Genomic DNA, 19,893 nt, shown 5'->3' with positions numbered 1-19,893 from the left:
AGAATGTAATAGGTAATTTTGGTCTAGTGATCTTTATTTTTCTTCAACAAATCCCATGAGAAGACAAAAAGCCATCAATTAACTGGTCTTAACGATATCTGTGTGGCTAAAGCCTAATATATCTTTTTTACTCTGAGCCATAGAGCACTGTTGCAAACTTTGGAGTCAACCCCACATACAGCGTCCTATAAATACTCACTAGCTCACCATATGTGTATTAATCCACTGCTGAAAATAGTCCCCAACAAATACACTATTCTCTCCTGTTTTGACAAACTACGGTGCCACGCTGTTTCCGGGAAATGATAGAGCCTTTATCACGAATGAAGTATACATCAGCGACCCTACTGAAACAAATGGGCTTGAGATCCATATAGAGACTGGGAGAAAGTATGAAAAGATGGACTAACACGTTGTTAGCTTCAGTCAACAAACATACAGAGTAATACCATTCTTATCCTTTAATATTTTAATTTTTTAAACACAGGAATAAAAAAATATATCAAACTTTCTCTGATCATTTAAAAATAGTCCCAGATAGATTGGTCGTATCTGATCCTGCTATTGCTTACACTCATCCCTTCAGGATATCTGGTGTTGAGCGTTCGTTCATTCCTACATGTTCATATGTTGGTGTGAACTAAGGTGTGTTATTACCGCTGGTTTTTCACTCTGCACAAATCTTGCTGTGGCTGGTTTGGAGAGGTGATAATGGCCGCCATGTGAGCTATGGGATTTCATGGCATGTCTGAAGGACATTTAAACCGTGACCTCCACTTTTATATCTTATTCCCCTTCCTACCTTCGTTAACTCCCTCCCTCTCATGCAGGGTATGCTAAAGCAGCCAGACACAAATGACAATGGCTGCAGCTGAGCTTCAGCTGCCAAAGCCACCCTGAAACGGTCTGAAGGGGAATGCCAGAAGGAGAGACTTTCCCCTCCATCTATTTTGGATCCTGACAGCACAGTTTTTACGTCTCCCTTGCCGTCAGTGAAAGGAGCCTCCTCTGCTGTTACCAAAATAGCCTTTTCTTCCCCTCGTTTTGACAAGTGACCAATTTCTCTTTTCAAATGTAACAAAATGGTTAAGTAGTCATCACAAAGCAGTGGCAATAGAGGATGATGATTGCATATAATCTCAGGAGAAAAGATTATACAAATTCTTTCTGCATAGCTAGATTGGGCCTGAAGCGCCCTGCTGGTGTTACGCTAAAGAAGAAGAATAACTACAGGAAGCAGAAGTGGAAAGGAGAGAGCAAAACAGAAAGAGGATGAGGATGAACAAAACAGCTAGAAGGACTGGTGCTGGAGTGAGGAGAAGTACAGACTGGGGATACAGAGGCAGACAGACGGAATAAGAGACCATGAAATGAGGATAGAAAACTGTGCTTGGTGAGAGAGAGACAGAGGGAGAAATGGAGAAAAGGCGGATATCTGCAGCACCCCAGCTGCGAGGCTTAAGGAGCTTAGCCCTCCTGCCCATCACAGAAGACTCCTCAAGTGCAGGCATTCACCGCTGCTGAGCTACTACTAGGAGAAAAGTGAGCAAGAGAGAGGAGAGGTGTGGGTGGGTAGTGGGGCTGGATATGGAAAAATGACGCAGAATATGAGGGTTTATATTTTGAAAAAGGGGAGTATTAGATTTATTTAAAGAAAGGAACCCGATTTCATGGGTACATGATCTGATTTGATGATTAGCTTGAAAGGAATAATTGGACACACTCTCATTTTTCTTTCTTGTCAACAGTTAGATGAGAAGGTCAACACCACTCTCACCTCTGCATGGTAATTATATATATATATATATATATATATATATATATATATATATATATATATATATGTATGTGTGTATATATATATATATATATATATATATATATATATATATATATATATATATATATATATATATATATATATATATATATATACACACATACATATATATATATATATATATACACACATACATATATATATATATATATATATATATATATATATGTGTGTGTGTGTTAGCTTATAGCCAGCAGCTGGTTAGCTACAAACAAGACAAGATAAAGGTCCCATATTATGCTCATTTTCATGTTCAGACTTTCTGTTTTGGGTGTCCGTTATGAAATGTTTACATGCTTTGTTAAAAAACACACATTATTTTTTTCATACTGTCGGACCTCTATTCACCATGTTTGAACGCTCAGTTTTAGCTCTGCTCTCTTTCAGGCCCCACACCTCTAACAACCCAGTCTCTGATTGGTCAGCTCTGACAGGCCAGAGCAGGCACCACCCACCGTGTTTTGCAACAGCTCTGACGGTGTTTTTGAAACCATAGCTGTACTGGGGGCATAGCTGAGGCCAGTGACTGTATAGTTGTGACATTATAATCTTATAGAGATCCCGTTGGCTTGTTTAATGGCACAATTTCTGAATACGGGCTGTGTGAACTTAAACATGAATTGAGCATTTTGATGACCTAGACCTATTTTTAATTAAAGAAAGAAATGGATATATCCTTTTGTACGATATGGAACCTTTAATATGTGAACTTTAGAAGTACTGGTAGGTGGACCTTGTTGTCCTAAGCTAAGATGCTAAGCTAAGCTAAGATAACCTGCTACCAGCGGAAGCCCAAAATACCAAAATATGGCTTTAAGAAAATATTTCATTAAATGTGGTATTTGTTATCATCTTGTCACAAACAAACCTTGTGCAATGATTTCAGATTTCATTTTTGCCAATATCCAATATCTATATTTCTCAACCAATTTTTGCCAATTGCTGATGCAGTGACAATATATTCAGTATGTTTTTTTCCACCTAATTGCAGAGAACGTTAAGTCTGTTGTGTATTGGAATTAACATAGTATTATACTTACTCTTATTGTGTTGACCCACTGGCAGATGTGGACTTACAATGCTTTTTAAAATCTACACATTCACTGAGAAAAATAAGAAAAATACTTGCTGTGCTGTGCGTGCACACAATTAAAGCAACATTTTATGGATTTGTAATATCAGCAGAAATGTTTATTTCAGGCTAATGCCAATATCAAATCTTTTACTGATGCACCAATATGATCATACATCCCTATTCTCTACATTATTCGCTGTAAGTGGAACGCACATTATTTATAGGAATTTTTGCTTTTTTTCATTCTACAATGTCCCTAATTTCCCTGTTTGTGCATCTTCCACAGGAAGCGTAAACCGACCGGGGCCGGTCCCTGCCTTCCTCAGGAGCCCGTCTGTCATCCCTACCCCACTGGACATGAAGCCCTTCCTCCAGTTCCCCCTGGAGTCGCCTCACCCGGCCAGCATCGGCCTCTTCCACAACTTCAATACAGTGAGTGCTTGCAGCCTTACCTGCACACAAGCATGTATACACGTGTGCTCACACAGCGTCTGGGATTTGTTATCATCTCATTTCACTTAACAGAAGGCAGAGCTGGTATTCAGTCGAAGTTTTGGAGCGTTGCCTCCTGAGTAAAGACAAGTGATGAAGTGCTGAGGATTTATGCTGTATAATCCAAAATGATAAGGTGACAGCTGTTTACTTTTTGTTCAGCAGAGTGAGTTTCAGCATAATTGAGAAAATGCCCCGGTGACTGTTTTATTGCAATAAAATGAGTTACAGCTAATCAATTGTATAAGAGGCACAGGCTGTGTTCTCTGTAGTCAGCATTTTCTGTGGCTCCTTCTCATTTCCAGATTGGGTTTCATGTGAAGGTCAGTGTGGCCACAAACACGGATGCACGTGCACCACGCACACACACATTATCGGCTAGCTCATTTTTATGCGCTCAGGCAAAATGACCCTTCCGCAGGTTAATGATTCATCCCGCTTCGGCGAGGACATTGAGTGTGGCCACTAATGCCAGAACACCTAAATCCAAATCACTCTCTGTCCGCACAGTAAAATTCAAAAAGTCTATAACGCTGCTGTCACAGAGGGACAGAAGACTGGAGTCTTCATTCAAAGCCTGATCAGCCTGCTCGTCTCCAGAGGCTGCAGAGACAAAAAGGACACAAAGAAAAGGATGGACTGACAAAAACACTCAATTAGTGTGTTTCTGGTTTAAAACACAGCAATGCTCCAGTGTGGGTTGAAACTTTTTGTACAGTGTGGAGTTTTGTGAGTTATCTAGAGAGCTCATATCAGGTCTGACTCAACAGGATTACAAGTAATTTCCAGACACTTAAGATCCTCAGGAGTATACTGTAGGTCTCACCTGCCTGTATTGAGACATAAGCTGCACAGTGAGGCATGGTGAGTGCAGAGGGAGAAAATGAGCCTCTCCCACTCTGTTGATTTGTTACTCTCCCGAGGAAAATCATTTTTCTGTGACGCTAAAGTTTAATGTGCATGTTATTACTCCATGTCAGTTGGTTTTGGAAAGATATATCACTTTGAAGTTTAGCAATCTTTCAGTTTTTTATTGTATCAAAGATAGGCATTCTGTACATAACTGCGATTCACGATGTTATCCCGATAATCATCAAAATATTCTTAAAACTTTCAAATTAAAAACTACTAAAACAAATATTAGTATTGCCTCACAGACAGGACATACATCTTTTTGTTATGAAAAACAATCAACCAGCGAATCCTAAATAAGTAATCATAAATCATAAATGGTGGAAACCTCATCTCCCTGTCCTTATTTAGTTTGGAATCTGTAGTATTTACACACATCTGTTTTAACTTGTTATTGTGGGGGATACAATGTGCAAGCCATGCCTTCAGCCATGGTGGCAGTCTTAAGCAATTCAAAATAAATCAGGAAACCAATAAAGGACTGTAAATCAGGAAGCTAGACAGCTTTTTCTCAGCTTTTTGTCATTCATGTGAGGATATTCATGATTTTCTTGAGCCACAGTTATCCCGATAAAGTTATCTCTATAAAGTAGTTTACACTGTATCTCCCCACTTCACATTACACTCATTGGCTCTGTCGTCGAAGAGCACAACACAGGATTTAGATTTCTGGAACCAGGCTAACTGCTGTTTTTATGAAACAGCTAAAGCAATGAATCCTCTCAGCTCACAGATTAAGTGTGCTGTAAACAAATAAAAGAGTTGCTCTTCCCCTGTTGCATCTCTGACAGAGTAGCCTCTAAATTTGTGTTTTCTGCCACCAGTGGTCAATAACGTGCCATTACAAACACAACTACGGGACCTGCTGTAGGACTGAAAAAATGCATTTGTTGTTACTACCAAATCAACCAAGAGTGAAATCTTAAGGATTATAACTTTTATAATCTGAAACAAATCAATAAACAGATATCTTACAATGTGCAAGAGATTGGCTATCTCAGAATAAAGCAGCGAATGAACTCCAAACTCAGATAAACATGTGGCACACAGGCTAAAATTCTGGTGTAACAAAAGCTTCATTGTTTGATGAAGGAGAGAGTGAAAGAGGAGACAGAAAGTGGACTAATAGGTTAATGAGGTTATAACAGTAGGGACGAGAACAGGTGGTTAAATAATGGCAGCAAAAAACTCACAGTGATGGGAGGCAGAGACCACCAACGAAAGAGGGACAGGACAGTGAGAGAGAGGTTTTCGTTTTTGTCAACCTTGTTGGCTCACAAACAATGACACATAGACAACACACTCTAAACACAAAGGCTGTCAGACCTTCACCCACGCATAATTTTGGCACAGAGACAAATGTACGGATGTAAACAAACAAGGTGTTACAGGGTCTCCACATGAAGGGCACAAAACAAGAGAGGTGATTTGGAGACACGAGTCAGAGACCGGAAGCAAAAAAAAAAAAGGCAGGCTAAAGTCTATAAATATTTCTAACAATGCATTCAAACAGGGTTTAAGTTTTCAGACCAATTATACCATTTCCCCTGGTGCCTGGCGCTTGAGAGTGTAAACAGTCTCTCATTTGGCAGCGTGCGTTCACAGTCTGAGCAGGAGATGAGAGGCTGAGTAAAACCGCAGTGTGCTTTTGGCTGCTTAATGAGGGCAACACCCAGCGCTGTGGTTGTTGAACCCTGCCAATGGGTCAGAGCTCACACGAGTCCATTTGAGTTACTAAATATGAGGCAGTAAACATTTCATAAGAGAATGACGTGGCTTAAATCTGTGCTTGATCTGATAATAACAAGCTTCGTTGGTATTTTTAGCCCGTTGTTTTCAATCTGGCATTTAATTAAAGATAGTTCAGAATGACTTTTATCCCATTATTTTTATATATATACTTGTTTATTGTTTACTTTTTCCATCTTATTAAACATTTTCATTGCTGCTGTCTTTATAATATACATATTTCTCAATTCTTATGATTAATTGTTTTAGTCATATTGTGTGAATCACCAAATAGGATATGTGTTGAGCTGCTTCTAATGACAGCAATTACACCTCTGTAATGACAGAAATAGACCTCTGTATTCAAACTTAAGTCAACCCATAAATGTTGGAAATCTAATCCTCAGTTTTGTTTTTAATTAATGTACCGACAGCATATTTTTATGTTATCCCAGGCTTGTGCATATTTCACTTGGATAATTTCATTGTCAATTCTTTTACATTTTTAGTGTATTTCTGTATTTTTATCACTCACTGACTATTTAAAAAGTGAAATTCAATTTCCCTGCAGCAGAATTTGATTGCTTTTCTCCCTACAAGGATGTCATGTCCCTAAAGCAACCGTAAAGCTGAATCTTATCTAAAATACATTTGATCTCTTATCAAGGTACTTCACAGAAAACCTAGCTACTGTCTCGTGTAATACTCAGGTTAAGATGTTTTGAAAAGCAGCAGTTTTGTAGCACACAAACATAGTACAATTTTTTGGGAGATAGGGGTCTGTAATTAGGCTCTTCTAACCCCAGCATGAATTAAAGCGTTTGAGCGGCACCCAAGAACTCCGGCACAGACAGCGGCACCAGCTGCTGCTGAGAAAACACACACCCTCCTGTCCACATCAATCACTGCTCCCTCTTCAATTCACTCTTCACCACTCTTGTTTTTATCTCCCAGCTTTCTCCCCCTTCGGCAGCTCCGCCTGTCATTCACCTGCACTTTTTCTTCAAAACCTTTCTCTCTCATCCACATCCAGTGGATTAGGAGAAACACAGAAACACTGCCCTCCAAATCCTCCTGCGTTGCTGAGTCTTTGATGTGACCTCTGGCTTGTCTCTCCTCAGATGGACCCTGTCCAGAAGGCTGTGATGACGCATACCTTTGGCCCACCTATGGTGAAGACAAAGCGGCCAATCATCTCTTGCAACGTCTGCCAAATACGCTTCAACTCAGAGGTAAAAAACCTTGAATGGTTCAAATGAAGGGTTTGCTTAGACAATATCCTGCTGAGCTAATCAAGCTTTGGATTTCAAACAATACCAAATTGATATGTATGAGAAGGTAATGTGAGTGATACTTGGTATTTAAAGCGTATTAAGGCTGGTGCCTACAGCCTTAACAACAATAAAAACTACAAAAAGCAGAAGTGTAAGAAACTGATTAAATAGTGTCTTAAATGTTGGCTGCAAAAATGTTAGCACTTCAGGCTAACTTGCTTACTACTGACAGTAGTAACCAAGCACATCATTACCTAACAAGTTTGTTAGTTTACAGGTTATGTTAAAAACAAGCACATCCACTATGTAGTGCTTCCCCACAGTATTAAAGCTGGTCCCGGACACTACAATATCAGATTTAAGGCTAATGTTAGCAGCTCTGTCCTGCCCTTCACTGTATTTGATAAAGTTAGACTCCTCCAACCCCAGATGAACTCCTTACCCAAGATAGTGTTTGATAATGTTTGCAAATCACACGAGTAAGCCCTCATCCTAAAAGCCTTTATTCTTGTAACATTAAGCATAAAAACAAAGCAGCCAACCTGGGTTATGTTAGCATGAATTAACAAGTCGGTTCTCATCATTGTTCTAACCAGTTCTACTCTGCAATAAAAGAACAATGCTGTGTCTTTATTTAAAGCCTAGATGGGCCTCCTCATGCTTCCATGTTTTTTGGCCCATAGAGCCATCCATTGACATTATTTCCTGTTGGCTCCCTGCAGACATGAATGGAATAAAATCATTTAATCTTCTAGATGTTCCCAATGTTACTGGACCGAATGGACCCCAGGACAGATACAATACTGATTGTTAGTAATCAAGGAGACCTATAACGGATATATGGAACCAATACACATTTGCAGTGAAAATGAAAATCCTAGTGTCGAAATTTTTGACTGCAGACAGAGAAAGAAAGCCACATCAGAGCCAACATTTAGGCATAGGCAGGTAATCCCTAACTGTTATCATTGTAAACTAGATGTGTTCCCGATAAGAACAAACAGCTTGACAGGCATAACCACAGTAACTAAGGGGGTGGAGCTTAGTAAACAGTCTAACTGTATGCCCTGCACCTTCACTCTAATAACGTTCAATCATGACCTAAAATGTTAGTAGGCTGGACACAAAGTTAGTTGTTGATTGACTGTACAGCTGGTGCAGGTGAGAACTTGGTTCACAGTTTCTCAGCTCCAATTTTAGCTGTCCAGGAAGGAGAGTGGGGGAAGGAAGACAGAGGAAAAAACCCTGCTTGCTAAATCTGTGACTGTCCAGTCTAACTTTTTATGTGCACAATATGAGCAAAAGGAATGTTGCATAACAAAAGCAAATGGAAAGAGAGCAAGATTCAGGAAGTTTGCTGAACCTTTCCTTTTAAATGCCTACAGAGATTTTGTTTGGCTGAACCGTGTGTCAGGTTTGAAAACATATTTCAGGTGTTGATAGCGAACCTCTCAGTACAACAAGTGTTTTTCAAGTCCTCTCTGATGAGGTTTTAATGGAGCAATGTGAGACGTGTGAGGGGGGAACCACAGCTAACAGGAGCTTGTCCTCAAAGCCATACCTTAAAGCTGATTGAGCACATTTTCTGCATTTCACTCGTGACAGAGACAGGCGGCGCTATGCCAGCATAAGGCAGAGGGACTGAAATAAAAGCGTCCAGTAGTGATGAAACTCTAGAGGAATGATTTGAGTGTCCCCGTTGAAGAGGCAGTAGTGTTAACTGAAGGTGAAAAGCAAATAACTCATAATGTGGACATCGGAAACCCGGCTACGGGATGACATGATTGATGTGTTAAGAGGCTAGTGCTGGGCCTTTAACGGTGTGTATGTGTCTGTGAGTACATGTGTGCAGTGGAAATATTTTGATGGTTGGTTACAGTTCCTGGTGGCCTTCAAATGGTTCACAACTGCTCTAATGACGCTGCCTTTGTCGATTATCTACAGAAAAATAAATTTGACCTCTCCAATTATCCCACAGGAAAACAGCTCACAATATTTTCTACCGTTAATTCTATCAGAAGTTTAAAAAGTTAAACTAAACATCTTCATGCAGTGTGTATTTATCGATATTAAAAAGGCTTTTACAGATGGAAAAATCCTGGTGTTAACGACCTACAGTGTAACCTCTAACCTAAACATGAGTAGAAATCAAACAAAAACCTGACACAGAAGCCTAGCTAAAAATATAAATGCATTCCAGTGATGAAGCGCTAAATACTTGTACTCTAAATGCAGTGGTGTGTAAAGGACACAGTCAGGGAGGGAGTCATCTGAAACTGTTCTCTCTGTGAGGGGCCGCTTAATTATATCTCCCCTGCTCAGACCTGCGTGTTCTCACATGGTCTACATGAGCGTGGGGTACAGAACATGAGCGGGGATTGCTTTTATTTACTACAGCATGTTCATATTTACATACTGCATGTAAGAAAATGTATGTGCATGTTTCTAACTTGTGTCACGCATGTGCTATGCGTTGAAACCTCTAATACCGAGCCACCTGTTAGTCCTGCCTGCTGTTTTACTTGCAAGCCGCGGTGTGCATCTGCTCTACTGCAGCTCTACAGCATTTTCCACAGTAACCCGAGAGACTGGGAGCTTAAAGCACGGTGGACATTCTTTAATAATGAAGGAATACTCTGCTTACAGTTCAGTACTTGGCTTACTTGTGCTGTCTGCGCTGCAGTTAAAACGCAGACAAACATTCATTATTTTTCACACAGCACCAAAGTGCATTAATAATACCAACGTTTTCTTTAGTGTTTACGTCTGAGGCAGGCCGGTGTTGAGTGGGAGCTCTCAAGTACTTAGTGAAAGAGGCAGATTGATTGATAGTGGCTGTTCAGACGCAGGTGCTCTTCGCTGCTACTCCACTGTAGCCACACGTGTTGTAATTATAACATTGCAATTCATTTCGGGCCACAGAGGACAGATTAGCTTGCCAGTGTTTAGCTCAGCTCTGCTGCAAGGCTGACGTCACGCCGTGCTGCATTAGCCATCGTCACCACTGCAGTACCACACTGGACCCCTCTCTCTCCTTCTTCCTCTCTGTTCTTCTAAGGGCAACACCAAACCTTGTTCCATTCACATCCCCTGTCTGTTTTAGTTTGCTCACCATTTTCCCTGTCAGTTTTCATGTCTCTGCGTCTCCCTCTGTGGCATATACTGTATCATCTGTCCCCCTCTCCTTCTCTCCACCTCTCTCCAGCATCTTCCCACCCCCTCTTCCTGTCGCTGCTGCCAGTACCCCCGTACAGTAGATTTGGCTGCTAGACGCGCTCTCTCTGCTTTCTGTGCCTTTGTCGCTTTATAGATAAAACATCAAAGCACATCCTGCTTAGAGAGGAAAAGGATTTCAGGGACATTCACTTGCTCTCATTTTCTCCCCCTTAAATCCCATCTCTGCCTCTTCATTCCTCTTAATCCCCCTTTCCATAGGCGCTTTCGTAGCTTCTCTCAGTCCATTTCACCTGCTATACCAAACGTCATTTATATTTTATCATTATTCACTTTCGTCTTCACTCCAAAGATCGGATGCTTTAATCTCTTTTATATCCTATTGTCTTTGCTGCATCCCACCCCCACCTCCGAGGCTGTCAAGATTTTGAAGCCTGAATTGATGGCACATCTTCATCGATTTCTTAAGACGTGACACCGAAGGTCACAGGGAGAGTGGAAGTATCAAAGCTCAAGGGATTGGGAGTTGCAGAGAGGCAGAGGAAACTAAGAAGGACAGCAGCACAAAGTGTGGACTGCAAAGAGAAGAAGGAGCATTGAGTATTTCTGCTGTCAGTTGTTCGTGGAGTTGTTGGGCTTCATCCCCTTGTCTAATTGCAGGGCTTTGGGTAGCAGCAGCCAGAGGAGTTGGGTTACACAGGCGGAGCTATATCTGCCTTTCTGTCATCACCAATCAGGATGAGGGCTATATGGGTAACTATCATTGGCAGTTAATACCTCGAGCTTACAGAGGCATCCTGAACACGTCCCAGTGGTCCACTTGCCTCAGAGAAGCATCCCACCCTGCAGAGCCCCTGACATGTACCTGTCACGCGCCTCATGTGGGTCCCTTAGCTTCGTTATTGACATAATGCAACCTACCTAATCCCAGCAGGCCTCTTGCTTGTGCATACACATGCACGTACAGTCACACACACAATCTTGTATCATTGTATTAGCGAGAGCTTACAGGAACTATATTTGTGCCCTAACACCTCACTCACTTTCCTTTGATTTTATTTGAAGCTGACATGCACATGTATATCTAGACTCGAAGGGTAAACGCTGATTTTCCAGCCCAGTATTTTAAGGAATTATTGACATATTGGATGCTTCTGAACCTCTTGTATATGACCAGTGTCAATGTTATGTGCAGAAGGTAGTGGGTCCTATCTGTAGCAAGGCAGAAAGTTTGTTAGTTTGACAACCTAGGAATGAGACTCAGCAAAATAACATCCCTTCACACATGGCCATCACACTGGCCAAAAAACCCACTTATACCCCCTAACGTCTGGCTTTTGTGTGTTATGTGAATCTAAATTATCAGGATTTACTCCTGGGTCAATTAACCCTTCAGTAGTCACAGGTATTTATCGCCTCCGGCTCGGCCTGGCTGTGATGTGAACACAAGCCCCAGGTGAACAGACTAATTTTATTCCACTTTTCCGGCGCGATGCTATGACATGTTGAAGTTAAGTGTGTTAGATAGAGACTTAAGTTAAAGATATTAAAAAAGTAACTGTTGTTTGTGGCTTCTGTGTGGTCTGAGCCTAGTCAGCATGTGCAACTAGAAGGAAGTGAGATGTCACTTCTTTAGCAACAATTCAGTATCATGTCTTCTGGATGTAGTCTGAGGTTTATGATCTGCTGCTTTCTACTGTTCCCTGTTTTGTTTTGGCAAATTTGTGCTGACGAACAGGACACACAAGGGGAAAATAGAAAGGCAAACTTGGAGTTAATTGCTGATTATGAGTGGGTTTCAAAAAACACCTGAGATAGTTGGTACAGCCTGTAGTTCATTAAGCAGTAAAACAACATAACATACATATACTCCAACATAAGTCATGTTTATATACAAAGCTCATATAAAACAAATGTAAAGGTGATATAAATGCCAACTGCTTGGTAATGTCTTTAGCCTTGTCTTATTGGTTTTAAAGAACACAGTGCAGAAAACGTTGCACGAGTTGATTTTACTTTTTCGATTTACTGAAACTGAAACTTGTCATTTTAGACGATAAAGTTTATTGTTAGACTGTAAGATATCCTGCCTCCATTACATCTATTTTTCAAGCGTTTGAGAGATCATTGCAACAAATGTGTGTATATTGCCATATCCAAGATCACTCCCCAACCATAACCATATTATAGTTACCATGTGTAGATACGACTGTTGTCTATGACTGTGAAGCTTTTTTGATCAACAATGGCTGTCAGTACAATGCTCTTGAAAAATGGGGTTTCATTTCGGGAACATCTTAGGGATTATAACTTCAGCAAGTAACTCATCTCCTGTTACCTTAACCCAAACTCTGATGAACTGAAACCTAAACTCTACACCCACACAAATGACTGACACAAATGTCCACTCCTCTTCATATTTCCCATTTCCTGAGTTTAAACTGATCCTCTTAGGCAATCACACAAGGACAAGCAGGCAAACTCACACTCATGGGCACAAACTCTTCTTGATTTGCTCCATTTTTTCTCTCAGTAGCTGACTGTCAACTGTCACCGGTCGCCCACAGGCCTCCAGCACATTTCAGATAATCCCACCACTCAATAATCATCATCAGCTCGGCAGGCCAGTTCAGTGATTACACCAGTAGTGAAGGAAGACGAGAATATACTCGAGGGTAATCTTCCCCAACAGCCTCATCAGCACATCAGACCCGCAAACCATCAGCTAAACAAGCCATTTACTCAATTGCAACGAATATGCAGGGTACCAGAATATATTTCAGAATTTGTGAGTAGTTATTGTAGTATACTTGGGGTCAAAAAATGTGTGTGTGGGGGGTTCATTTAATTTAAAATGTATTGAGGCAGGGAGCACCCTTGGTTTTAAACTGCCACTCAGTCGTTTAGCTCCTGCTACAGTATGACATCCTCACCTGGAAGCTGCCCAGCACAACCACAGTCTTCAACTCATGGTCACTTGATAGCTCAAATGGAGATCATGGAAGTTACTGTAGGTGCTTTGTCGGGCTGCAAATACTGATTTTGTTCATTATGAAATCATCTCATTATTTTCCAAATTAATCATTATTTCTGTAAATTGTCAAATAATAAAAAATGTTAAAAAATGCGTGTTACAATTTCCCAGAGCCCAAAGTCAAACTGTCAAACCAAACAGTCCAAAACACAATGACTCTTCATTTTCTATCATAAATAACAAAGAATAACAGCAAATCTTTACATTTAAGAAGCTAGCCAGCAAAAGATTGACATTTTTGCTTAAAAAATTGAATTTGAGAATGCCCCTTTTTGGTCACAAATCTCTCAACTCTTAACAGTAAAGCAAGGGCAATTCCATGTCAAGACATTTACCTTTTGAAGGTCGAAGGTTAAAATGGGTGCAAGATATGGTGTGGGTTCACTTTACTGATCTAGGTTCACTTACTGGCTCTCTGACATCAGCTCATATGGCTGTCTAGAAGACAAAAGGAAATAAAAATTACCGACACGGTGAACTGAATGAAATGTTCTGTTAAAAAACGGAAATCCATGACTTTTAACATAAACCTTGGATATGTGTTTTTCTTCTGTCAGAGCCAGGCAGAGGCCCACTATAAGGGGAACCGCCATGCTCGGAGGGTGAAGGGGATCGAGACATCCAAGACTGCTCGTCTTCAAGATGGCGACAAGCAGCAACCTCCCCCTACTGCTTCACCCACCCCACCTGGCCCCTCGCCATCCAGCCCTGAGCCTGATCCTAATAAGCAGGGTGAGCATCACCTGTGACATATGATGTTACTCACACACACACACACACACACACACACACACAGAAATCTGTTACAGAAGGACACAGATGCACAACACAGCTGTTGTGTGAAATGATAGAAACACTAGAGAGGACTGTTGGTATCTACTAAGAAATGTAGTGTTAATATGATTGAATCGAGGGTCTAAGGACAGAGGATGTCGTGCACTGTACAGACTGTAAAGCCCATTGAGCCAATGTGATTGTGATTTTGGGCTATATAAATAAAACTTGATTTGATTTGGTTTGATGATTTCAACAGAAGAAAAAAAAAGTAAACATTTGTTGATTCAGGATTTCATCACACAGTCTAACATTAAGCTGAACTATGACAAGAGAAAAAAAAAAAAAAAAGTACAGTAGTCATACACTAAGTCTTGTCTAGCTAAGGTGTCACCACACAGGGGTGACCAGACCTGCTGGCAGGTCCAGATGGACCGACACAGCTGTATGTTCGACCTCAAAGAGGCAGAGTTTCAAGCGCAGAACTAGTACAGGAAATGCAGCATCATTATTCTCACATTTTTATACCATGATCATCAGGGTTGAGGGGTTAATTGTGTGGTTGACTTTCCAGAAATGACTCACTGACCTGAAAACTTTGTGCTGTTTACAGATGACATCCAATCCTGTCCCAACTCCAACAAGTCACCTTTGACCCCTAGCCAACTTCCAACACCCACCCTGAGCTCAGCAGATGCAGACTGTCCTCTCTTGCCTTCTGTCAGCACACCTTTGCCATCCTCTCCCTCCCCTTCTGCGGCCCTCAGCATCCTCCCTGTGGATCCAGCAGCAGCTGCTCTTCCTGACACCCCATCCCCTGCACCTAGCCCTTCTTCAGGAGAGTCAGAGGAAGAGAAAGCCAAGAAGCTTCTCTACTGCTCTCTGTGCAAAGTAGCTGTTAATTCCCTGTCACAACTGGAGGCACATAACAAAGGTAACTTCAACACAGCTTTGTCAGAGTGCACAGATACTCATGCACACGCTAGAGAAATAAGCTCAACAAACAACAACATTAAGCATTATGCACTCTTAGAAGCAACTTCAGACACCCTGAGGCATGAGGAAAAGGCCCATTAGGAGAAATTCTGCATTTGAAGTTTGAAAACTAAAGCAGGTGCGTTAGTGCCACTTAGTGGTAAGGTTAAAAACTACATGGTTTGACTGGGTGTAGATGATTAAAACCTAACCTCTTATAAGCTATGTTAAATATTGTTGCACTCAGTTAATGTAATACTCCCATCACATCCTGATTTGTTTCACAATAGTACAGAAGGATTAAGGCAGATACAGTGGGCATCTGGCTGAAACTGTGATGATATTCATTTGATTTGATTCATTTCATTATGTTTTGTTCATCATTTGTGTTGAGTCACATGAAACTAACAAATGTAGCATTTTTGTTACCTTAGATTGAGACTTTATATCTACAGATATATATGAAGTGTTGCATCACCGTGTTTCTACAGCAGCCCAGAATGGACAAAACCACATTAAAAAAAATTAGAAAAGATTATTTAAGAATTAAGAATTATTTTCAATTAGGGCCGGGCAATATATTTTATATATATTGTTATAGTGATATGACACTCAGTGATGTTGCTAGGTACACGTCCGGCCGTAAATCCGAAAGGACAACATGCCTTATTTCAGTAATTAGGGAACTCTAACCTCTGCCTCAACTCTTAACTGCCTTGTGCATGCTGATCGAGCAGGTCAAAGTCATGTGATCTGGACTTTAGTTGATGTGAGTGGAGTAATACTGACAAATGCAAATAATGTTCATACTCATGGCCACACTCTAACCATTACAAGGCAGCAATGTTGCACTGATGCATTAAAATCCAAAAGGATGCAGTGAAATCACAATCCATGCATCCAGGGAACACACACACATATTAAGTCCTTTTCAAAACACTGAGGTATACATCAGGTATGGCGATATGGCCTAAAAATATCGTTATATTAATTTAATATCACCAGCCCTATTTTCAATAAAAGTTACTTTAAAGGAGGTCCGTAAATGTCCACTGCAGCGGACACATGCATCAACGGTGTCAAAACAACTGCGCATCTTTAGTGGCCACCATAGGAGAGGGTAAGATGAGGGGTGTTCAGTTGGTTGGAGCCTCACCACTACATGCCACTAAATCCTACACACTGGACTTTTAAAGACTCCTCGTCCATGTTGGCCTAAAAGCTAAGGTTCAAGGTTCATTCTTGATCTTGGAAACAGCAGTCGAGCACATAATCTCACTGTAAAGTAAATTCAGTACTTAGTATAGTCCATATACCCCCAGTTACCTCCGTAGATTACCTTTTTCTTTTTTTTGATTCCAGGTACCAAACACAAAACCATTCTGGAGGCTCGGAGTGGACTGGGACCCATTAAAGCATACCCGCGACTGGGTCCTAAACCCAGTCCAGAGCAAGGAGGGGAGCTGTCCTCTGACCCCAACACTCAGGAACGCACCTTCCACTGTGAGATCTGCAACGTCAGAGTCAACTCAGAGCTGCAGCTTAAACAGGTGAGAAACCCACACAAAGATCCCAAGACCCCCCAAAAAGTTGTTTCCAAGCAATCCCAATATCCAATCCAATCTGTCCTTCCTCATTTTATGTTTCAGCATATATCTAGCCGGAGACATCGCGATGGAGTCGCAGGGAAACCTAATCCTCTTCTCAGTCGGCACAAGAAGCGTACAGACTTTATGGTAGAGACTCTTTTTGTTCTCACGCTCATATTTCTTAACTCTTCCTCATAGAAAAATCATCATTTCAGGTTTCAACACTCTTCATTGCATTCATACTTAAAGCCGTGTCACAATTAGTCACTATTGTTTCTTGACCTTCTTAAAGGAACTTCCTAAAACTCTGGGGGCCGGACTTTTACCAAGTCCTCTTGCTGTTGCTGCAGCAATGGCAGCTGCAGCCTCCTCCAATCAGCTGGCACTACGTCCTCCTTGCCCAACCTCCCACCCTCATCCCCATCACCACCTCCTACAGGGAACACCCCTCAGCCTGCTGAGGCCCGCTCCTGGTCCCATCCGCACCACGCACGGACCGATCCTGTTCACCCCTTACTGATGGCGCGAGAGAGAGAGTACAGGTCAGGAAGAAGCACACTGTGAAGTGGATGTCTGCAACCTTGTGCCGTCAAGAGCCAAATCAGCTGGTGTGGCTCCAGCTGGTGTTTCAATGTGATAAAAACAGTGAGCAAAATAAAAATGACTCTTCATGGTGCACACTGTGGTTGTAGACCACTACTGTTACATTGACAGGGAGAACCAGAGACAAATCTCAGACATTTCAGAGAGAACGTATGTTTCCATCCTTCCTAGTTTCCCTTCATCACTCAACTATCTGCCGATCATTAAGCAGTCTCTGAAGACAGTTTGAAGAGGAACTTATGAACAAGATTTTATCAAGCATCCTTCTTTGAGCGTCCTCCTATCTGCAACTGACTATGTATCGTCGTCTAACATATGATCCACTGTATTTGACTCAAACCCTACCTCTCTTACAGTATGTTTTAAATGTTCACCTCTGCAAGGATTCATTACATATCCAAAGCATTAATGTTATCAACAACATGCCTGCTGGGTTAGATTTAGTAGTTGCCTCTAATGTTAGCTGGTATCATGCTGTAGCTGTCACAGTATAGTGGATTGTACCACTGTAAAGTTCTGTTTTAGTGGCCTATAAAGACAAAAAGGTACCAAGAATTGATGTACTGTGTCTGCAGTTACTGGCAAACATTTCTCTGTACTGTATGTCTACATTTTCACAGCTGGCCTATATGGTCGACATTTACCTCTGTGGGACAGAAACAGGAAGTCAAAGAGGAACAGGAAAATAGTTGAAACTCTATCTTAAAGTCACTCATGCGAACATCAACCACATTTGTGGTTTGGCAAAGATGGAGATGTTATGAAGAAGTAGTTATTACTGGTGCACTATGCAGCTATCAGTGTTTATTCCTCAGTCTGTGTAAATGCAGTAAGGTTGGAGTACATTTAAAAAAAAGAATGAGAGGGAATACTCATGCTGACATAGTTTCTTTAGTGAAGATCATGCATTTCCCTAAATGGCCACTGACAACAAACATGCACCAATAAGTCCCACAAAGCACATTAAGTAAAGTCTGTGGTGAACAGTCTAACTGACGTAAATGGCTTAAATACATTTAAAGTGACCATCTCTCATTTTGTTCATCTGCACCTCACTGTGCAAAACTGAAAGGTTTCAGTGTCTTAATGGAAAAGTTTCAACACTGTGAGCGCAGCAGGACAATGGTTGATTTGTGACTTTGATAGCAGGTATTTGCAATACATGCACATTTAATTACACAGACCACATTTTCACCATACATGGAGTGTGGAAAAGAGTTGGATAGAAGACACCAGCATTATGTTATAGAAGGAAGGGAAAAGGACCACACACACACAGATGAGTAGTTGTATGCAAAAACTAACACAGCATTTTTGGTAGTATCATAGGCCTGTAGTGGGATAAAAACATTTAGTTTGTCTGCTCTGCCTCGTGTGCTCCATGACCCTGAACTATCCATGATGGCTTGTGAAACATTAGAGGGAAGCTTTAGGAAACGGAAATTGTAGCAATACTTTAAGCACTCCTGCTAACCTTTCTTGTTAACTGCAATAAAAAGAAAATGTCTACAAATGTATGAAATGTTATTTAGGAGAAGTGTATTGAAACTGTAAATGTAGATTATTAAAAAAATGAGAAAAAGTTCATGTTGGGGCTTCCTAATTGTTAAATTAAAACAAAATTATATATAAAATCATTAAACTGACTTTATGGTTGTAAGCAATGTTGATTGGTGATTTTTATTTTCTTTTTCTTTTTCAAATGTAATGAGATATGACAACAATAAATTATAAATGTAACTGGTTGTACGAGTAGTTTAGTTTAATGTGATAATGTGAAAACAAAGTGTGCGAAATGTGAGTAACGTTTAAAATATTTAAAATCACTATGTGTTTTGACATACAGAACAATAAGTAATAAGTTACTAAACACATAACATACACTAAACTATACGTGCATTTTCAAACTACTCATGATCAGAACCTTATTAAGGTCTTACAGGTTGGTGCGCTGAGCAAACAAGCATTAAGACATGAAAATGAAAACTGCAGTGTCTGTAGAGGCAACTTAGAAAAAAGAGGATGCCCATGAAAATTACACGGTAACAGGAAGCCTGGCTATTGGCAAAGAAAGATTACAGCAGATAAGGACATATGCTACAGATAAACGACTGGTGGAAGTCATCAACTTAAAGGTGAGAAATTTTACACTGAACATTTTTGTTTGTTTGAACACTTTTGTTGGCCAAAGTGATTACATTCAAAACGACAGAGGATGAAGAGCTGGATGCTGGTCTGCCATCGTTTGGGTTTTGAACTGTCAGCTAAAACAAGCAAAGACATCACTGTGGCCTGTTAGGACATGACGTGGGTATTCTAGACTAAACTACGAATCAATTTGTGAAATCTGATGGAATCAAAATTGTGAGCACATTATGCTAATACAAACATCTGGCTGAGAGACAACAGATAAGGCTGAAGTC

The 19,893-nt window shown here is 40.7% G+C and overlaps 1 protein-coding gene across 1 annotated transcript; it reads left to right on the top strand.

The window, feature by feature from the left end:
* Positions 1–1,416: 1,416 nt before the first annotated feature.
* On the top strand, positions 1,417–19,127 carry LOC140997726 (zinc finger protein 385A-like). Its single transcript, XM_073467711.1, has 8 exons — positions 1,417–1,501; positions 3,202–3,347; positions 7,169–7,279; positions 14,087–14,261; positions 14,917–15,237; positions 16,641–16,828; positions 16,928–17,014; positions 17,160–19,127. Exons 1-8 carry the CDS (start codon positions 1,417–1,419, stop codon positions 17,385–17,387), a joined length of 1,341 nt encoding a protein of 446 aa, XP_073323812.1. The 3' UTR covers positions 17,388–19,127.
* The last annotated feature ends 766 nt before the right edge of the window (positions 19,128–19,893 follow it).

This window comes from Pagrus major, chromosome 6 (assembly GCF_040436345.1).
Source record: "Pagrus major chromosome 6, Pma_NU_1.0".
NCBI lineage: Eukaryota > Metazoa > Chordata > Actinopteri > Spariformes > Sparidae > Pagrus > Pagrus major.
This window is presented reverse-complemented; position numbering and strand designations above follow the sequence as displayed.

What these genes read in the sequence shown, in the direction of transcription:
- LOC140997726 (XM_073467711.1), top strand. Translation starts at nt 1,417, where the DNA reads ATGGAGAAAAGGCGGATATCTGCAGCACCCCAGCTGCGAGGCTTAAGG. An exon ending in AAATACGCTTCAACTCAGAG is followed by an intron (nt 7,280 to 14,086) that starts GTAAAAAACCTT and finishes TTCTTCTGTCAG; the next exon opens with AGCCAGGCAGAGGCCCACTA. An exon ending in GCCTGATCCTAATAAGCAGG is followed by an intron (nt 14,262 to 14,916) that starts GTGAGCATCACC and finishes TGCTGTTTACAG; the next exon opens with ATGACATCCAATCCTGTCCC.